General features: G+C 36.4%; 2 protein-coding genes across 2 annotated transcripts in view; both read left to right on the forward strand.

Moving 5' to 3' along the window:
- Nucleotides 1–1,988, forward strand: part of cds2 (CDP-diacylglycerol synthase (phosphatidate cytidylyltransferase) 2) — a 22,284-nt gene extending 20,296 nt beyond the window's left edge. Inside the window, exon 13 of the mRNA XM_084114750.1 lies at nt 785–1,988. Coding sequence (XP_083970876.1) covers nt 785–917 — 133 coding nt within the window. The 3' untranslated portion in view covers nt 918–1,988. The remainder of the gene's footprint in view (nt 1–784) is intronic.
- arhgap25 (Rho GTPase activating protein 25) lies at nt 941–20,066 on the forward strand. Its single transcript, XM_084114747.1, has 11 exons — nt 941–4,566; nt 8,906–9,105; nt 9,570–9,651; nt 9,802–9,915; nt 13,253–13,457; nt 15,636–15,768; nt 15,846–15,919; nt 16,018–16,139; nt 16,719–16,879; nt 17,713–18,326; nt 19,076–20,066. Exons 1-11 carry the CDS (start codon nt 4,503–4,505, stop codon nt 19,275–19,277), a joined length of 1,971 nt encoding a protein of 656 aa, XP_083970873.1. The 5' UTR covers nt 941–4,502; the 3' UTR covers nt 19,278–20,066.
- Nucleotides 20,067–20,378: the final 312 nt, after the last annotated feature.

The following is a 20,378-nucleotide window of genomic DNA, read 5'->3' on the forward strand; positions in this document are numbered from 1 at the left end:
GAAAACTATAGGAACTTTCCGTGACGTTAGTGTACGCTGATTGACCGAACGCACGCGGAACACCAGCACCAGCCATTTTTAAAACAGCTAGAATGTAAACACACAGATTATAGCCTATATATTTACTCCATAAACTATACAAACATGGAAAACAGTGATAGATGGGTCTCTAAACCTTTATGCTGAAGAGAAAATCCAACGCAACTTTGAGGGGGACCAAGCCAAACATGATTATGTTTATCTGCCCAGCTAGCAACACTGGACATCAACCACACGGCATATGCTAATAACCTTTTTTCATATACTGTCTACTTTCTATAACAGTTCTATCTAATAAGATATTAAACAGTACTGTTAGACAGATTGCTAACTAATAAACACAGAGAATGCGAGCATTGTTTGCTCTGGCGTTCTCAGCGCCGCCAAAATAAAGGTCCGTCGCGCCGTCAAAATAAAAGTCACCGTGCTTGCGTCACTCCCTTACCCCTCCTACCAGTTCCTATGGCCACTTGGCCAGTGCGAACGCAAACAGCAAAACCGAGTTTGGGGGAGAGTAGTTCTTAGAACTGTTTAGAAGTGGACAGTTCCTAGAACTAAGTTCCTAGAACTACTTGGTCGGAAAGCGGCTAATAATGCAAGCAAGTTCCTTGTTAGGTTTAGTGTTTGTTTTTCAAAGACTAATATAATCATGCATTGTTATTTACAATCAGAGTAATCTTTAATCATGTCAGAGTTTTATGTCAGAGCATAAAAACAGTTTGCTTTGAAATTTCCTCTCTTTTAGAGGGCCAAACCCCTCTAAGGTCATCCAACAGCTTCTTGCTTTGAGACTAGACCAACAGCTCCACATCTTCAACTCGCTCAAGGCTCATCTGACAGAGAAAGGCCTGATTCCTGCCCTAGAAGAAGCAGCCTAACTTTTCGGACCACCCTAGGGACATCCCACCGGAGTGAGCCATAGATAGAGGGAGGAGAGTGCAACGGAAACAGATCCAGGCGTGAATGCAAGTGGGAGATGAGACGAGTAACTTAGGAAGGGAAACAACGGAAAACTGAACTACAACCTTGGGTCATTCCATTTTCTGTTTGTTTGCGAGAAAGAGTGAGTGAGTGAGTGCGTGTACAAATCAGTGTTTTTGCTTGTCATTTAATTTTTTTTGTGAACGTTTTATGTTTATCTTTTATGCCACAAAAGAATATTATATATATATTGAGAAGACGTTGACATTTATTGTTACAGTCGTACAATTCCACTTGTGTACAAATGTTCCATACCTATAGATTGTCTGAATATTTTATAATGTTTATGTTTTATTTGTTTTAATGCACTGCTCATCACACTGTCATTTCAACCTCAGGCTAGCCTTTGTTCATGTTTTTTGTTGTTGTGCTAACGGGTGTTTCCATACGCCATCATAAGTTTGAATTTCCACTCTAGAGTGCCGTAAATTCTTGTTTCTTTCCCTGATCTTGGGTTTTTACATTGTTGTAACATTATATTTAAAAGCAATATGGTCATTGAAATCAAAGATGTGCTTCAGCCCAATAGGTGGTGACTGTTACAGTTCAGATGTGTGAGAATATATTACGTATACTGTACTTCCTGAAGGTACAGTACGGAGAAGATTCAGATTTCATTATTCAGTGTTTGACAGGAAGATGTTGACAGACATTTCACGCTGAATGTTCAAGAATTGTTGTTCATTTCTAGATGCTTTCCCCTAATGTTCAATTGTCACTGAGCAGTTACTAGCTAATCTTTGTCAAGTGTAAACGAGTTTTCTGTGTGTGTTTGTGAACTGTTACATGCTAAAAGTTAAGGATCAGGTTGGGCCATCAAATCTCAATGACTGTTTTGGTTTTAAATTCATTTCATATGAACCATTTTGTACCGTTTTCACTGCATGAGACAAAGTCTATTTCTGTTCCATCTGTTTTGATTTTACCTTCACCTACTGTGTAAACTCATGGATAAAGGGTCAGAACTATTCTGTGTCTTTCTTAAGGTATTTTATTCTCCGCTAATACATGTTGATCATTAACATGTGCCATAAGCAATATTTATTTACTTTTAAAAGGAAACCTTGGGTGTCTTTGAGCAGCTTTAAAAAAGTAGAGCACAGTAGTGCTACAATAACATATGAGGTTGTAATGGGCTCGGCTTAGTCTGTATGTGCGGTCCATTGATATCATCAGTAAAGATAAATGAGCACATACTTTAAAACCTGATAAGATGGATAAGCTATTTAAACTTACGTGAGGTATTTTAATTGTATTTTTCAGTTTAAAAAACATTTCTATACCCACAGATCTTGAGAGATAAATAGGCAGCTTATTATCTGAGTTTCCAGTGATAGTTACTTTTTCAATTTTTTTCCCTCTTTCAATGGAAGACATTCAGAATCAATGTCTTGCTTTTGTTTGATGGACAGCCCAATCCATATACGAGTCTTAAGAAAGAGTCTAATGTTGCTTTTCACGGCTTATGTAACAAGCACAGCAGTCAATGTATAAATCAGTGTATACTATTTGAAGCCCCTCCATATCCCCATCCACCATAAATGCATGTTTGTTTGTTTTTTTCAATTCAGTACACAAAAACACTCTAAAGTTGTGATATTCATCTGGTATGTGGTGCAGATTTTTTAAAATATTTTTTTCTTTCACGTTGTACTTTATTAGTTCAGCTCGATGTCTTGATTTTATCAAATTATTATATATTGATTTTTATTAGAATTGCATACATTGTTATTATATAAGATTATATAGTATATATACTGTATATGTTTGACGTAGAGATGATTCTATTCTTATCTTTTACTGTGTTTAAATGGTCCTCTAAGCCAGTCTGTGCTCTGTGTATGTATAGGCCCCTGTGCTTAAACATTAGCGTACAAAGTCCAGACATTAGCAGAGCAATTTCAATGTTTTCTAGTCAACACAACAGAGAGAGAGTTTACAGACCTGTGATGTTACTGTGCAACCACTGATGTCAGGAGTGCGTTTGTGTGCGATGACCATAAACATTTATAAAGAGACAAAATTATGAAAGTGTTAAATGCATGTTTAAAAAAATCTGGCTCGTTTTCGTTTCTGTGATTAGTATTTGACGCGTGCCATTCATAGCCAATAGAGTGCGCTAACCCGTCGTTTTTCATGTGTGTGGTTAACACTAGGGAAACGAGGCTTGCTTTTTTATTTAATACATTGATTCCGTTTCCGTAAACGCTGCCGTGACATTTTATACTTTTTAGAGATGATGCGAATGTAGCGGTCTCTTTTAGTGTCAAAGAGAAACTGACTGCAGTGCAGTTGTTTTATCTGTGTTTCTGGCGATTTATTCATTAGGCCTACATTAAAATTACAATAAGGTTACATTAGTTAACTGGGCCTACAACTGGGTTAATCTTAGTTCATGTTAATTTTAACATTATGAAATCAAAGCTTATATTTGTTAATATTATTTCATTGGCCTGAGTGAACAATTATATATTTATTAACTAACGTTAACAAACAGTAATCAATACTCTTGTATTGCTCATTCATGTTAATGTTAGTTAATGCACTAATGAGACCTTATTGTAAAGTGTTAGCCATTAAACTGAAAACAGAAATGCTAAAACCCATTCTTTCTTTTAGTTTGCCTATATGATAAGCAAAACAAAACTCCTCTCTGTTGAACAAATGAACAACAACAGGTCAATATGTTGTCGTTATTATTTGTCATTGAGTATAATGGTCTGTAATTCTGATGTATTTTGTTTTGTAATTTTTGATAAAGCAGATAAATGTGCTTTCCCTGCCGCTTTGTGTACAGTGATTTGCTCATTGTAAATGGTTAATAAAGAGGAAAGCTCATATATATAAATATAAATCTTCTTCCTGCTGTTTGAACTTCCCTTTTTATGCCAGATGAAGTTTTTTTTTAATGATGACAGTTTTGTGTGTCCGTTTTAGATGTTAACATACTGTCAGAAGATCTGCATGGTGCATCTTTTCAAGAGAATAATGAAAAATGTCTGAGATGAAGTTGGCCTCATTGATTGAGGTACATCCTGCACAATTGTAGCCTGCATGTTCGCCTGTGTGAAAATTCATTCTTTTTCTGTGGTTTTCTTGCATTTGCCACTCACTTCCTCAGCACAAGAAGATTGTGGTATGATGACAGTGCTTCTCTTTCATTCCTGTACTGTCTGACAGACATGTTGGATGTAATAACTTCAAAATAACTTGGTTTGGTCACACAAAATATACAGGCAAGCAGAGGGGCAAGATTCAACGCGTTTGGAAGTAAAAAAAGAAAAAAAAAGAAAGAAGAAGAAGCATCAGATCAGCAGAGGAAGGAGGAAGTAAAGAGGAGAAGAGGGGCTGACTGGAAAGAATGTACTCTTAGAATTCACTTTGTGTTTTGTGTTTGTTTGTTTGTTTGTGTGTGCGTGTGAACGAGAGAATGTGTGCGCGTGTGTCTCTGTGTGTGTAACCCTTTGTCTAAAATTGAAGAAATGTCTCTGAGACTACCTCGCAACTGGGACTTCAGCACATTCAGAGCTGAAACCGCCAAGATAGGTGAGTGACACTGTGCATTTAGGTGTGTGGTCAAAGGTCAAAGTCTTTTCCGTGTTTTAGGAATTTCACTTGGCCAAGTGGGTAGATTTCTGTGTGATCCTTTGTATTCATTGACACAGCAGGCCTCCTGTCACTAGGAACTAGAGGTTTGATCTACACTGCAGTGGCTCGTGTAATGTGTGACTTATTTTATGATAAATGTAATTAACTGGGCCGTGATGGCCAGATGTGTTTAGTGTAACTTTTAATTTTGCAGTATCTGTAAATCACAGAAATAAGTGGCATAGTGATTGCTGAGCGTTCACCCTGAGGCTATATAATTCTCTTGAGCTCTTCTAATCTGCTACACGCATGTGTTTCCTTGTAATTCGGTTGAATCCCATAACCTGTTTTTGATTTGTTGGATATTTTCATGTGTTTTGACAAGATTGTTTCTACTTGACTAGCCCACTTTACTACAAGTACTTTACTGATTTGACTACATGTTCTCATTCATCTCCAGGCTGTTTAAAATCTCGGTTATACTTTATTTTAAGGTGACGTAGTTACATTGTACTTACTATACTTACTATAGAGTTAGGGTTAGTGTTTGTTTTAGGGTTAGTTACTTGTAATTTACTGTTATTACTATAGTAAGTACATGTAGTAACATGTAACTACGTCACCTTAAAATGGAGTGTAGCTTAAATGTATTGCTAAGAGTAAAAGCATGTCTTTCACCAGCTTTATGGAGCAATCGAGTATAAAACGAGGCAGTTTTATGGTTGTATGTGATGGTGACTCGTGGTGTTTCTGGTCTCATTCTGCTCTGTCTGGTGGAGATGCAAAGCATTTGTGATTTCCTCTGTGTTTAATCTTCATGCAGGCAGGAAGACACTGCGACACTCACTTTTGTCTGAGAAACATGCTCATTCTCAGCTCAAAATGTCAGCATGTTATTAGATGCTAGGTAATTATCTATTATGCAGCCCATTACAATTTGGTTAATGTTCTCTGCAGTATCCTATCTGCAATGGACGACACAGGCGTTGTATGATAATTTAGGCCAGTTTATGAGAGCGAGTGTTACTTGCTGTGTGATAGTTTTCTTTACATTGGTGGCTTCACATTTTTGTTATTACTGTATTATAACTTGATATTTAGCAGACATGTTTTAAGATATCAAAATTATTATTTTATCATTTTATTTTTGTATCAGTCCCTGTTTTATATCAGTTTTGGATATTTAAATGTGCATTATAGTTTCCCATATAGGCCTAATGTTAAAATATTAACAATATTAATTACACTTATAATTAGGCTATATTAATACAATTTAATTATTAATAATTTTCTCAAAATGAATATCTATCTTTCATAGTGAACATTCTAATGCTGTGATATTCACTTGTAGCATTTGAAATTATTGATTTAAGTTACAAATTTAAATTCTGTTTTTTTTTTTTTTATCTTTTTACTTTTATTATTTATTTAAACTATTTCGATTTTTTAAATATTTTTTAGAAATTTAATCAGTTATTTACAATTTATCAGTTACCAGCGATAACATATATCTTTTTTACTTTTAGTATTTATATAAACTATTTAGATTTTTTTAAACTATTTAGAAATTTTAAATCAGCCTTTTATCAGTTACCAGCCATAACAGAAATATTTTTACTGTATTAATATATATTTAAACTATTTAGATTTTTAAAAAACTATTTAGAAATGTAATATCAGCCATTGCAGTTACCAGCCATAACATCATTATTTTTACTGTATTAATATTTATTTAAACTGTTAAAACTGTTTTTTATATAAAACTGAAATTTTATATCAGCCATTTATCAGTTACCAGCCATACAATAAATACCTTTCATTTTTTGTTATTGTGCATCTGAAATTTGCAACCCATTTTACTTCAGTAATATGATGTATTAGTGAAACGGTATTTAATGAAAAAAAGACAGGTCTTGACTTTATCCATCAGGAATTGGTATAGGGAAATAAAAAAGCGGAGGATAGTGATGTCAAATGATAAGTTGAAAGCTGTTTCAGGAGTAAAGTAAGATCTTTCTTTGGAATAACATGCACTGATGAATTATTATTTTAAAATGTGTATTTTAGTTGAATGTTCACTGTAAAAAATTTGCTGTAGTTTTGCAGCTGTTTGCCAGTAACTTACTGTAGATTTAAATCGATGTTATTTACTGGCAACAGTTTGCTCAAAGTTAAATGAACATTAAACATTAACAAGTCTTTGTCTTTACAGAATAAAACTATAAAATAACAACCTAATGCAAAGCATTCTGGGAACCAGAAATCTTCATCAACCTTTTTCTGTTTTTTTCCTTCAGATTTTGGTTCCCAGAATGCTTTGCATGAGGCTGTTATTTTAGTTTTATTCTGTAAAGATAAAGACTTGTTAATGTTTAATGTTCATTTAACTTTGAACAAACTGTTGCCAGTAAATAACATCAATTTAAATCTACAGTAAGTTACTGGCAAGTAGCTGCCAATAATACTGTAATTTCTACAGATGTTTTTAACAGTGTTGATTTTAGCTGCTAGACTATTACATTGTGCATCTCAGCCAGAGACAATAGAACAGCATCTGAGCTGCTGAATGTGAATGATCAACATTCCCTTTTCACTAATGTCACACACACTTAAGCCTGACGCAGAACAGCTCGGCCTGACGCAAACAGCTTCTTGCATCTTTGCTATGATCTCCTTGGTAATTCATAGGGAGTTTCAACCTACTCTCTTCCCTTCCCCACCATAAAAGCTCCCCTGATCCCTGCGTGTGTCATAGACTTGGGTGTGTGTGTGGCCCGTGGTCCAGGAGAGAGATCAGTGGTCCGTGCTCTCCATCAGGCAAGATCTTCTCTAAATAGACCAAAGAAGCTGGCGTTAGGTGGGGATCTTTCAAAAACTCTACTTCCTGTTGCTGATGAGCTTGTAACTTCCTGTTTATCTTAGTTCTCTCTCTTCTGCCCTTTCCTCTGTTCTCAATGGGTTATAGTGAATTTGACGACAAAAGCTTCAAGCTGCTTAAATCAACGTGACACCATCTCTTGTCAATTAGATAATGGCTGATTGGTTGCTGTTTAGAGATGTAGGCTATTTATTGTAGATGCTTTCTTATCAAAGAGACTCACATGAAGTCAAGTGTTTGTAGCTTCACTAAGCAGCTTTCACTATGATGAATGCTGATTGCAGTGCTTGTATGATTTTCATATTTTCTACCACCCTGAACATCTCAATTTTTTTCTTATCTCTCAATCACAAGGGTTTCTATACCTACCCCACCCTCTCTTTACTATGGGCTATCCTGTCAGAAAGCAAAATCACAAATTAGATGTCTTTAGAGACTACTTAGTTGTCTCTTCCAGACACCAGTGGGCTTAAATGAAACACAAATGGAGGTTTTTCTGAGATTTTTTTTTTAAATTCTTTTCACACTATTCTCAAGTGTACAAAGATACTTGCAATTAAGTCGGCAATCAAACTCCAGTAACTATTTCAATAAAAAAAAGAAAGAAATATTCTCCTGCTGGAAAAATCAAAAACTATTTTTTTGCCGTATTCACTGATTTAAGCTGATTTTAGCTGGTTTGGCCTGGTAGCCATCTGATCTCTGAGCCTGACCAGTGGAAAAGTGTCCAAAACCACTCTAAAAGCCAACAGACCAGTTTGACCTGTCTTGGAAACCTACTAAAACCAGCAAACCATATATTTATTTCAGTAGGGTTATTCATTTTTTTTTCAGAACCAAACTTTCTGAGCTCTGTACTCTTATTGTAGGTCAACCTGTGTGTGTGTGTGTGTATATATATAATATTTATTTCTCCTAGAAATGTTAGCAGAAGGTTTATTCTTAAGTGAAACATAACTGAGAACTCCATTAGGTTTCTCAAGGTATAAAAGGGCAATCTTTGAACAATGAAATGTTCCACTTTGATGTTTCAGTTCTTAAAACCCGTGTGAAAGAGTCAAAATCCAATAATACCCTTTTGACCTGAAATAATCTATTGCACAGTAACATCGAAAGTGCATGGTATTGTATTGTTCCGGGCAGAGCTGTCCTTTTCATTTGTGAAGTTCCTAAAGTTACAGCAGGACATTTTCTTCAGTACTTCGATAATCAAAGCCAGTCAGCAAATGTTTGTCATGCAGGAAGCTGCTGGGTTCGGAGAGTTACCACTGACATTCACCACACTACATGGTGTTTTCATGATATAAATATAGACTCACTAAATTATTTCAGTCAAAGGTGATTTCACTTTCTGCAAGTCGGACTCCTCTGCGTATTCGTTTCTTATTCTCTGCCTGCTTGTTGTCGGTTTCCACTCAGCACGCTCCAAGAGTGTTATACCTGGGGAAGGGAGCCCTGGATCCACTCACACTGGTTTTAAGAAATCAATGGAGAAACCTCTGAAAACAGGCTGGCTGAAGAAGCAGAGATCCATCGTGAAGAACTGGCAGCTGCGCTTCTTTGTGCTGAGAGGAAACGTTCTCACATACCATAAGGACGACAGAGAGAGCGCTCTCCAGGTAGGAGGCAATAAGTGACTGAAACAGTGAGATTTTTATATTATTATTATTATTTTGTAATGCATATTTTTATTTCTTCATTCCTGAGGTTTTAACTGTAGCCTATGCAATGTTTTTTTTCATGCAATGCCATTGCTGTCAGTCAAATAACTAAACTAAAACTAATTATTTAATCTGCGTTTACATTTTTTTTAAATAAAAAGTTCAATTTAAATATTATGTTCAAATTATATCTTGATTTACTCGATTTTCAGTGTGGTCTTAAACTTTTGAGTCTCGCTATGTCATCAAAATGTTCCCAAACTAATATTGATATTCGAAAACAAATAACAATGCTTTCTAACAAAATATTTATTTATTTATTTAAAATGATGTATTTGTATTTATGATATTTATTTACCACTTAAGATTTAATCAGATGTAACTGTCTGTAACTATTCCCTTTTGTCTCATTTTGATCTCAGGGAACCATACCTTTGTTCTCATGCCAAGTTAATGAGCTGCCATCAAATGCAGATGATAAATTCCTGTTTGAGATTATACCAGGTGAGTTTTTTTTATACTTCTGTAGCACTGTGTGTCACAGGCCTGTTATATATGCTAGTTGTTTACAGTGTATAAGGTGATCTCATGGGCTACTATATGTGTTGGAAGGCAATATCATAAAGTTTTTTTCTTGTGTCCCTGATGCCATAGGTTGCAGTACAGATCGGGAGCGAGATGCCTATGTTCTCATGGCGACCAGTCAGAGCGAGATGGAAGAGTGGGTGCGCTCCATCCGGAAGGCCATTGGATCACGGTCCAATGGAGGTATCTATTGTTCGTCATAAAAAAATATACCATACATATTTGTCTATAAGGTTATTGATAGATTGAAGAGGTTCTAATATACACTCATTTTCTTCCACACTGTAAGAAAAGATCTGTGGAAGAACGGAAAAGCTGCCTTTTCATTTGCTGCCAGAAGATTATTTGTTACATTTTACAGACATTTCCTTTATCCCTAAAACATAACAATGTGGTTTTGTTTATTGCACGCTTAGGTTGTTTCAGAGGGACTGTCCCTATAGTAAGTCCCAGTAAAAAATAGCCTACACATTAGTCACTTTGGATGAAGGAATTAACGAAATGACTGACTAAATCTTGCAAACAGAGACCGTGCAAGGCCGAGACAGTCTACTCGTATTTACAATTTATATGAATGGTATGAATGGCACAACAGCTGGACCAACCTAAACATTTTTAAGGTTTAGTTCACCCAAAAAATGAAAATTCTGTCATCATTTACTCACCCTCATGTCGTTTCAAACCCATAAGACTTTCGTTCATCTTCGGAACACAATTGAAAATCTTTTTGATGAAATCTGAGAGCTTTCTTTCTTTCCATCAACAGCCACGCAAGTACTACTTTGATGCGAAAAATTCATAAAGAGATCATAAAACTAATCTATGTGAATTGAGCGGTTTAGTCCAAATTTTCTGAAGAGACTCGATCGCTTTATATGATGGACAGATTGAATTTAGTCTTTTATTCACATATTGATCAGCAAACATAAACAGAAGCTCAACCGAACCTGCTTAACACGAGAATGAACCTCATTGGTTCTTGCAGAAGCTCAAACGTGCTGCGTAACACACGAGAATGAACCTTGAAGTCAAGTCAAGTCACATTTATTTATTTAGCGCTTTTTACAATACAGATTGTTTCAAAGCAGCTTTACAGAGATAACAGGAAAATAATGCAAAAAAGGTTGTTTCCAGAAGAAAATAGCGTTACAGTCCAGCTTTCATTTTTGTTTTAAAGGTCCCGTTCTTCGTGATCCCATGTTTCAAACTTTAGTTAGTGTGTAATGTTGTTGTTAGAGTATAAATAATATCTGTAAAATTATAAAGCTCAAAGTTAAATGCTAAGCGAGATATTTTATTTAAGAGAAGACGCCTACAGCGAACGGCCGATTTGGACTACATCCCTCTACTTTCTTCTTTAATGACGTCACTAGAACAGTTTTTTGACTAACCTCCGCCCACAGGAATACACAAAAGGAGGGCGTGGTCTTGTTGCGCTCCCACGGAGAAGAGGAAGAGTTGCGTTTGTAAAGTGTGTTTATCGCCATGTCGTCGAGACGCTGTTATTTTCATCCTGAGTCAAATCACCTTTGTTTTGAACCGCCCTGATCGAGTTCACAGCCATAGATGAGAATGTCTCCTCGTTGTAGGTGTTGTGTGGCTGGATGTATTAATCCACATAGCTCTCTCTATTTACTCCCGAAATCTGAGGCAGCCAAGACGAGGTGGAATTATTTTGTTTTTAAAGAAAATGCTCCCTCAACTCTACCGAAATTCGTTAATGTACTTATGCACTTCTTATAACTTACTGTGTTTACTCAGCTCTTACGGTGATTTTCTGAAGTAAAACTGACGCTTAGTCTTTTGTGTGATGTACAATAAACTTTATTAAACTCATCAGTATATGTTTGATCATCATTAGGACCTGGTCCGAAACAGCAGACTTGTAGGCTATTAATAATGGATACATACAAGCAGATGACAAATACGTTATAACCGTAATTAAACTACTAAACTATACCTGTTTCATCTCCATAAAGCACTCTGACTCTGTAGGCATTGTTGTCTGACTCGAAATGAACACCGTTACTGTGAGTTTCTGATATTATCATCATTCCCTGAGATGAAATTGTCCTGAGAGACTGAGCGCGAGCTCATGAAGCTCCGCCCCCTGTGCCGTCCAGCAGCAGCTCATTTGCATTTAAAGGGCACACACTAAAACAGCGCGTTTTTCTGAGCCCCAAAAAATGACAATTTAAACATGCTGTAAAAAATGATCTGTTGGGTATTTTGAGCTAAAACTTCACATACACACTCTGGGGACATCAAAGACTTATTTTACATCTTGTGAAAATGGGCATAATACGGAACCTTTAAAAAAGTTATTAATTTAGTTCATTTATATATAGCCGCTCTGGAATAAACCGTGATGTCATCGTCCAGCTCAGTTCAGTTCTTGTATAATAGTGTCAATGCAGGCAGATCAATATTATTGTTGAATATTAAATGAAATGTAAAATTTAATGTCCCCAACTAAGCAAGCCAAGCCAATGGCAACAACGGTGGAAAAAGGCGACAGTGGCAAGGAACCAAAACTCCATCAGGTGGCAGAATGGAGAAAAAAACCTTGGGAGAGCCCAGGCTCAATCGGGGGCCAGTTCTCCTCTGCCCAATGAACGAACAGTGTATGATTATGATTAAGGCAGCATTATAGGTCAGAAGTCAGATTGGTTTGGATTGGAACAATCAGAATGTTATCCAGTTCCATCTGGTTGAAGATCTGAGTCATCACGCCGGTATGGAGACAAGTTTGTTGAGGATCTGCGCTGATGGCTGTCGTGTCCATGAGGCCTTCACAGGGGAGTCTCTAGTTGACACAATCTCTGCTGACACTTCAGGGATGCGTTGTGGTCGTGTCTAGGCACAGGTCCACCATCTGATCTGGATACAGCCTGGATCCAGCTGATTACAGTGAACCTCGGGATAAGCAGAAAGACTAGCGTAGATGCCATTCTTCTTATGATGTAACGGGTACATCGGGTGTCATAGGACAACCGAACATGCTTGGGCTTCCGTTTACCACAACTAATATGCGAGTTGATGAATGTTTATATGTGAATAAAAGCCTAAATTCAATCTGTTCATCATATAAAGTAATTGTGTCTCTTCAAAAAATTTGGACTAAACCACTCAATTCATATGGATTAGTTTTATGATCTCTTTATGAACATTTTGAAGCGTCAAAGTGGTAGTTGAATAGCTGTCAATGGAGGGACAGAAAGCTTTGTGTTCCAAAGATGAATCGAAAGTCTTATAGGTTTGGAACGACATGAGGGTGAGTTAATGACAGAATTGTTTGGGGTGAACTATCCCTTAAGGAAGCACAATGTCCTATACATTGTGCTTCCTTAAGGGATAGTTCACCCCAAACAATAATTTGCCCTAATCAATTGCTTCTTGTTTACCATAACTTGGCTGTGTGTCTAATGTATAATGTCCAAAGGGTGTTTTATTCATAACAATATGAATCCATGGACTCCCACTGCTATGCAATAAAAGAGTTATGTTTCTTTCTTCAAAGTCTTTGGAAAGAGCCTTTCAGACATCATGGTTTATGAGAAGAAATTTGGGCATCGACTGGTGCCCATCCTGGTGGAGAAGTGTGCTGAATTCATCAGAGAGCATGGTTTGAATGAGGAGGGCATCTTTCGCCTGCCAGGACAGGACAACCAGGTCAAGCAGTTCAGAGAGGCCTTTGATGCTGGAGAAAGACCCTCTTTCCCCAGGTAAAGTTTCACATGTCTAGAACGGGTCAGGGATAGTGTAGTAGAGAACTGATTTGAGTAAAGCATACGTTTACAAAAAAGTATTGTGGTGGTACCATAGGCCAGTAATGGTATGCAATGGTAACACTAATATATGGGGCACCTTAAGACAACCAGAGACCCCTGGGCTACAAAAACGAATGTCACTCAGTCAACACATAGACTTTTCAATTTGTACGCTAATATGAATAAATTCAAATGACATAACTTTAGAAATGTTTCTTCCTTGTTTTTCTAACTAAAAAATCCTTGATAACACCAGTGAAATCCTTTTTTTTCTTTTACCATGGACAGTTTTGAGTATGATTTGAGTATTTGAGTGTTGAAATATCCCGTTCACATAGCAGCTTACAACACTGTATGTATGAACGTGCAATTGTATCTATCAACTGTAATCATGGTGACAGTGACTAAAGGAATTGCAAAGATGGCGACATAAATAAAAGTGTAAAGTCTTATCACATCTGAAATGACAAAAAGTCGATGCGCACGTTCATCTGTCAAGTTAACTGACAGCGGCTTTAATATCTGAGTGAAAGAGGAGCATTTGCGTCATGCTCAGACCACAAAACTGACAAGGATGACCATCTAAAACCTTCAGATGACACACAGATCATATCCACAGAAGGGCTCTCTTGCACTGTATAACCTTACAGAAAACTAGTTGTCCAGTCCGGTTTTGTTTACACAGCAGGGCTTCGCCGAGATGAGGTTGTGAGTCCGGAAAATTTACTGGAGCGAGTTTGGTTATAGAATGTCATTGTCACTGCTGTAAACTCCCATATATATAAAAATAATTATTTAAAAATATTATATTTGTGCAGCTAGTAGGCAGTGGAAACCAATGAGGCCTTCTATACCATTCTACTGAATAATTACATGGCATTTACAAATTATTTCAAAGGATACCATGATATTACCATACACTACCTTTCAGACATTTGGGGTCGGGTTAATATTTTTATTGTTTTTGAAAGAAGTCTGTTATGCTCACCAAGGCTGCATTTATTTGATAAAACATGCAGAAATATTATTACAATTTAAAATAACTGTTTTCTATTTTAATATATTTTAAAATGTAATTTATTCCTGTGATGGCAAAGCTGAATTTTCAGTATCATTACTCCAGTCTTCAGTGTCACATGATCTATCAGAAATCATTCTGATATGCTGATTTGCTGCTCAAGAAATATTTCTTATTGTTATACATGTTAAAAACAGTTTTTTATAAAAACAGGAGTTGATGAATAGGAAGTTCAAAAGATCAGCATTTATTTGAAATATGAATATGTTGTAATGTCTTTACCTAATTGAATGCATCCTTATTGCAACCTCAAAAAAACAATATACATTTTGTAACATTATAAATGTCTTTACTGTCGCTTTCGATCAATTATATGGGTCATTGCTGAATAAAGTAATTAATTTCTTTGTGAATGATAGTGTATATGTTAAAAACTTAATTTAATGTATTTTTATTATTATTTTATTTATTTTGTTTGTAATAACATCAGGTTACTTTGAAGAGATAATTAAATAAATCAAATTATTAAATAAATGTCCAACAATAAATAACCATCCTCTACTAAAATATTTCATTTTCATATGATTTTTGTACCTGTGTCAGATGACCATTGGTTTCCAGACTTTTTGCAATGTTTTTTAAAGTATGCATGCGAATGGGGCTTTTATGTGGATAACCACACTCTGCATGACCATTTATGGTGAAACACAGCACTATAGTCTTCACAGACTTTTTGAGGAAGTAGCATAGGTAAAGGGTTTGACCCAGAAAGTTTAAACTAGATCTGAGAGAGAGAGAGAGAGAGAGAGAGAGAGAGAGAGAGAGAGAGAGAGAGAGAGAGAGAGAGAGATGTGCAAAAGCATGAGAGTTAGAGTGACAGTAGCACAGTATTTCAGAGGAACCTGGCACACATCGATGATCTGCGGCTGAGCCACATCCTGTCCTGACTAACAGAGATCTTGCCATTCAACACACGCACATATACATTTGACAAGTAACTTTTTTCACTTTCTAAAGCACACACACAAAAATATCTGTCTGAAAACAATAATAGTAGACTGTAATAATGACTAAATGTCAAACTTTGTTTATACCTTGTTTATACCTCCTTGCAGTGACACTGATGTCCACACGGTGGGGTCCTTACTCAAGTTGTACCTCAGAGAGCTTCCTGAACCTGTTGTGCCATGGACTCAGTATCAGGACTTCCTTGACAGCACTCTGATGCTGGATGCCACCACTGCAACTGTGAGAATCACATTCACAAAGACAGTATTGCAGATGAGTAAGGATTCTTTGACTAATTGCAATCTGATCAATTCCAGGGCAAAGAAAAGCTGGAGAAACAAATCAGCCTTTTACCAAAAGTGAACTACAACCTCCTTAGTTACATCTGCAGGTACTGTATGAATTACTATAAGACTGTAAAAACAGATCAGACATTGATAACAGCAAAATGTGTGAAATGCTGACATATATCCATATTTGTTAATGCAGATTCCTTTTTGAGGTCCAACAAAACTCAAAGGTGAATAAGATGAGTGTTGAGAATCTGGCCACAGTGATGGGGGTAAACCTGTTCAAACCGCAAGTGGAGGACGCCATCAGTATGATGAAGGGTCAGTTATCATCCTAAGACTCATAAAACATTATGTTCTACATTGTTTTTAAAATAACCGATGAGGAAATCAAATATACAATACCAGATATAATAGATACAATGTTTAAACTGTATTGAACAATTACAAAATACTAAACAATATATACAGTTTTAATATTGTAAACCTGCTAAAAATATATTTGATTTATTAAAAAAGGTATTTGTTTTCTGGGAAAAATCAACCCAATATTTTGATCATTTCTTGCTCCAATTTGTATGATTTTTGTCCAATAAAAAGCTCTTTTGAATGAAAATGTCCCGGTTCCTAAAACCAAGAAGCACATCATAGGCTGAATTCAGAATGGCATGATAGCACTACTTTTTATGCTATATTTAGTTGTAGTTCAGTAGTTGGGTGATATGTTTTAAACTAAAGGCTATTGCCTAAATAAAGTCCTTTGTTTCAGCTATGCATTAACACTGGTAATTCATGGGGTGTTTAACCTGAACTGCAATGAGTAAGAATAAGATAACAAGTACGGTGTTATTGGTTAACACATTGCAGTGGTAATGATCCGTGCTCTCACCTCATACACAGGAACTCCCATGATACAGAAGGTAATGACGGTTATGATCAGACACCATGAGCAACTTTTCCCACCCTCCAAAGATAAGCTACCGTCTCCTCTTCCCAGCAAGAAAAACAAAAGCAAGAAGACCAGTAACCCTCGCAGTTTTGTGGGCTGGGAGTCTGCAGAGGTACCGATCACATTATCTAACAACTTCCGTATACATGGAAAACTAAGAAATATCAGGCAATTTCCAAATTGTGATTTGTAGGCCTGTAAAATTAATAAATCATGGAAAATGTTAAATATACACAACCTTTCAAAAAATTTGAAAAATAGTAATATTGTTTTTTTTTTCTATTTTAAAATATTTTCAAATGTAATTTATTCCTGTGATGGCAAAGCTGAATTTTCAGCGTCATTACTTCAGTCTTCCAATCCTTCAGAAATCATTCTAATACGCTGATTTGGTGCTCAAGTTTATTATTATTTTTTTTTTTTTCTCTCCAGAAGTTCTTGATGAATAGTCATTTCAAAAGAACAGCATTTATTTGAAATAGAAATCTTTTGTAACATTATACATTTCTTTTAAAGTTCAATTTAATGTCCTTGCTGAGTAAAAATATTAATTTTTTACTCGTTGAACTAGTGTATAAAAGTTCTAAATATAGAATTGTCTTTATGCTAAAAAATAACAGGCAATTTAAAAATTGTAAAATATTTAATCAGTTCTAAAATATTCAGCTAGAAATTGCTCTTTGTAACAATTATTCTCACATTTTCTTCATAAATTTTAAGCAGTTAGATGTTACATTATTTATAATGTAATTTATTTTAAAAAATAAAACAAAAGCCGGAAAAATGTCTGGAAGTGTTTTTTGTTTGTAGGCATGAAATTTACAATTTAGTCATATTTAAGAAAACATCTACTGTTCTTTAAAGGTTAATTATTTTTTTGGAGCTTTCACAGCATTACTTTAACACCTGCACCTCTTAACTGATCGTGTCACTCTTTTCTCAAAGTGTGAAGTGTCCTCCCTGTCTGAATCTCCGGAGGAAGAGGAAGTAGACACGCCTGAGGATGAGAAGAGGGATGAGTGGTCATCTGAAGCAGGGTCAGAAGACACACCTCTTTCTCCTTCCTCTGAATTTTCGCCCACAATGGACCCGTGGCCCGAAAGCCCCAGAAAGAGGACGCAAACTCTACCCAGCTTGGGCTGTCCGGCAGCGGGAAGAACAGGCCGTGAGCCCACTTGGGATCGTTGGAGCAGGTTCCAGGAGAGCTTTAACGAGAATGACGAGAAAACATTCTCAGAGGACATCTTTAAGTTACTCGACCTGCAGAAAGTGACACTATTTTCTGGAGAGCAGAAAAGTGAAAAGGAAAAAGTGGAAGGACAAACGGACACAGAGGACACAGGCTTTTATAAGACAGGTAGCAATGTTGTTGTCAAGCAGATAGACGCTCCAAAAACACAGGCACAGAGCACAGCCCCCCTGCCAAAACCTCAGCCGAGAAACAAGGAGAGTGTGGTGGCTTTGAGCAGAGAGAAACCAGCAGCACCAGTAGACCCTGCTCTACAGAAAAGCAATGCAGCACAGCAAGAAAACACAGACTCAACAAACATCATCAGCAGGTATAGCACAGTACATACCTGCCAATTATTTGCCTCACAGTAATTAGCAGTGTTTGCTAAGGGTCAGGGATTTGAACAAACATCCTTCAGACATAGATTTTTGCACGCCAGACAATAAAACAGACAAAAAAATCCATTATAATGATATTTAAGGGCTAGAATGTCAGAGACTTGGGAATGAGCTCTTTCTATGTGGCCCAGTAAGTAACCACTACCTAGCAACCACATATACACCCTAGAAACCATCTAGCGACCACCCAGAACTCCCTTGTTGTGGCAGGGATCGAGGTGATTTGGTTGATTTTTTTTAATAAATAAAATATTATATATTAAATCAGGGATGTTCAACTTCAGTCCTGGAGGGCCACTGTCCTGCAGAGTTTAGCTCCAACCCTGGCAAAAACTCTTTTCTAGTAATCCTGAAAACATTGATTAGCTTGTTCAGGTGTGTTTAATTAGGGTTGGAGCTAAACTCTGCAGGACAGTGGCCCTCCAGGACTGAAGTTGCCCATCCCTGTATTAAATACATATAATTATAATATATAAAAGATCAAATAAATAAAACTTATTGGAGAGCTAATTTATTCTTGTAGCAGCCATTTTCAGCAGCCATTACTCCAGTCTTCAGTCACATGATCCTTCAGGAATGATTCTAATATGCTGATTTGGAACAATTATTATTATTATTAATGTTGATAATATATAAATGTATATTGTGTGTGTGTGTGTGTGTGTGTTTGTACCTTAAGTCTCCAGCAGAAGAACAAAGAGCTGAGCGCTACAGTGGTAGAGTTGCAGGCAGAACTAGAGGCAGAGAGACGCCACAAAGCTGCATTAGAGATCTTACTGCGCAACACGGAGCGCAGCAGGGACGAAGCTCTCATGCGCAATGAGCAGCTCAACAGAGAGATTCAGGAGTTCCTCAACAGACCCACTGGTGGACCATCTTAGTGACACTATCAAACAAACAAAGTTCAAGCTTAGTCCTGTCTAGTTTCTCACAGGAGTACAAGACGAGCTATCTGGACAACTCCATTGTGTTTTACACCTTGAATTGTCTTTGAAATAAGACCAGTGGTAATGTCCATCTCTCAGTTTCTGTCCATGATTTTGCAGATGTAAAACCTCTACAATGTCTGACACCTTATGTACAGAAATTATAGATATGATCTAGTTATTTGGTTTCACATTGGGATTGTAATTTGTAACATGACAAGATGTGAACTCTGAAATTTTGCAGTATTGGACTGAACAGTTTAGAGGTTTATAAAGACTATTTAATTATTTCTGTTGAAATGTTCATAGTATTTTCTAATGGATACTTAGCACATAGTATTCATAGTACATATGTAAATTTTAGGGTTAGTGATGTCAACCCTAGTGATGTTAGTGCCTCCCCTAACCCGGGAGGAATGTCGTGTTGTCCTTACCAGCCGTTTGTTGTAGTCCTTAAAAAACGATTTCTTTAAAAGAAAATATCTCCCTTTGCTTTGAACTTTGAGCGTTGTAACTTTGCAGATGTTGTTTATGCTCAAACAGCAACATTACACACTAACTAAAGTTAGAAAAGTGAAATCATATTCAACCACCCCTTTAATTTGAACATTGGTAAAAAGTTCTTAGAACATATTTTAGCTGGGTAAGGCCAGAAAAGCATCTTAGGTTTAAGCCATTTTTTTTCAACAGAGAGAAAATTGTTTCCACCTTTAATTATAAATAATAAATGAAAGAACTATTGTGTGCAGAGTTTTAAAATAGTTATTTTTTATGTGATCGCTAGACTGCATTAGACTCCATTAGAGTCTGTGAACAATTTGGTGAAAAGGACAAAAAATGTGGATTACTGTCAGTAAGTAAACAGTTTTATCTGGCTTTTCTTTCCTACACCTTCACTTCTGTTGTCTGGTTGCAGTCAGAAAGAGATACGAGATAAAATGTGACAGAGTGTGATAGAGCAATGAGAAGAATGCTTTTTTAGAACCGAATTCACACAAACCACATGTGTGTTTTCAAGGAAGGGGTAAAAAGACACTAGGCATTACGTAAGGAAGA

Source organism: Abramis brama (assembly GCF_963993115.1).
Source record: "Abramis brama genome assembly, chromosome: 5".
NCBI classification, from domain to species: domain Eukaryota; kingdom Metazoa; phylum Chordata; class Actinopteri; order Cypriniformes; family Leuciscidae; genus Abramis; species Abramis brama.

Excerpts from the sequence above, each read along its gene's own strand:
- arhgap25 (XM_084114747.1), top strand. The coding sequence starts at position 4,503 with ATGTCTCTGAGACTACCTCGCAACTGGGACTTCAGCACATTCAGAGCT. Across the intron at positions 13,458-15,635 it reads GAAAGACCCTCTTTCCCCAG|TGACACTGATGTCCACACGG; the intron begins GTAAAGTTTCAC and ends ACCTCCTTGCAG. Across the intron at positions 15,769-15,845 it reads TGGATGCCACCACTGCAACT|GGCAAAGAAAAGCTGGAGAA; the intron begins GTGAGAATCACA and ends GATCAATTCCAG.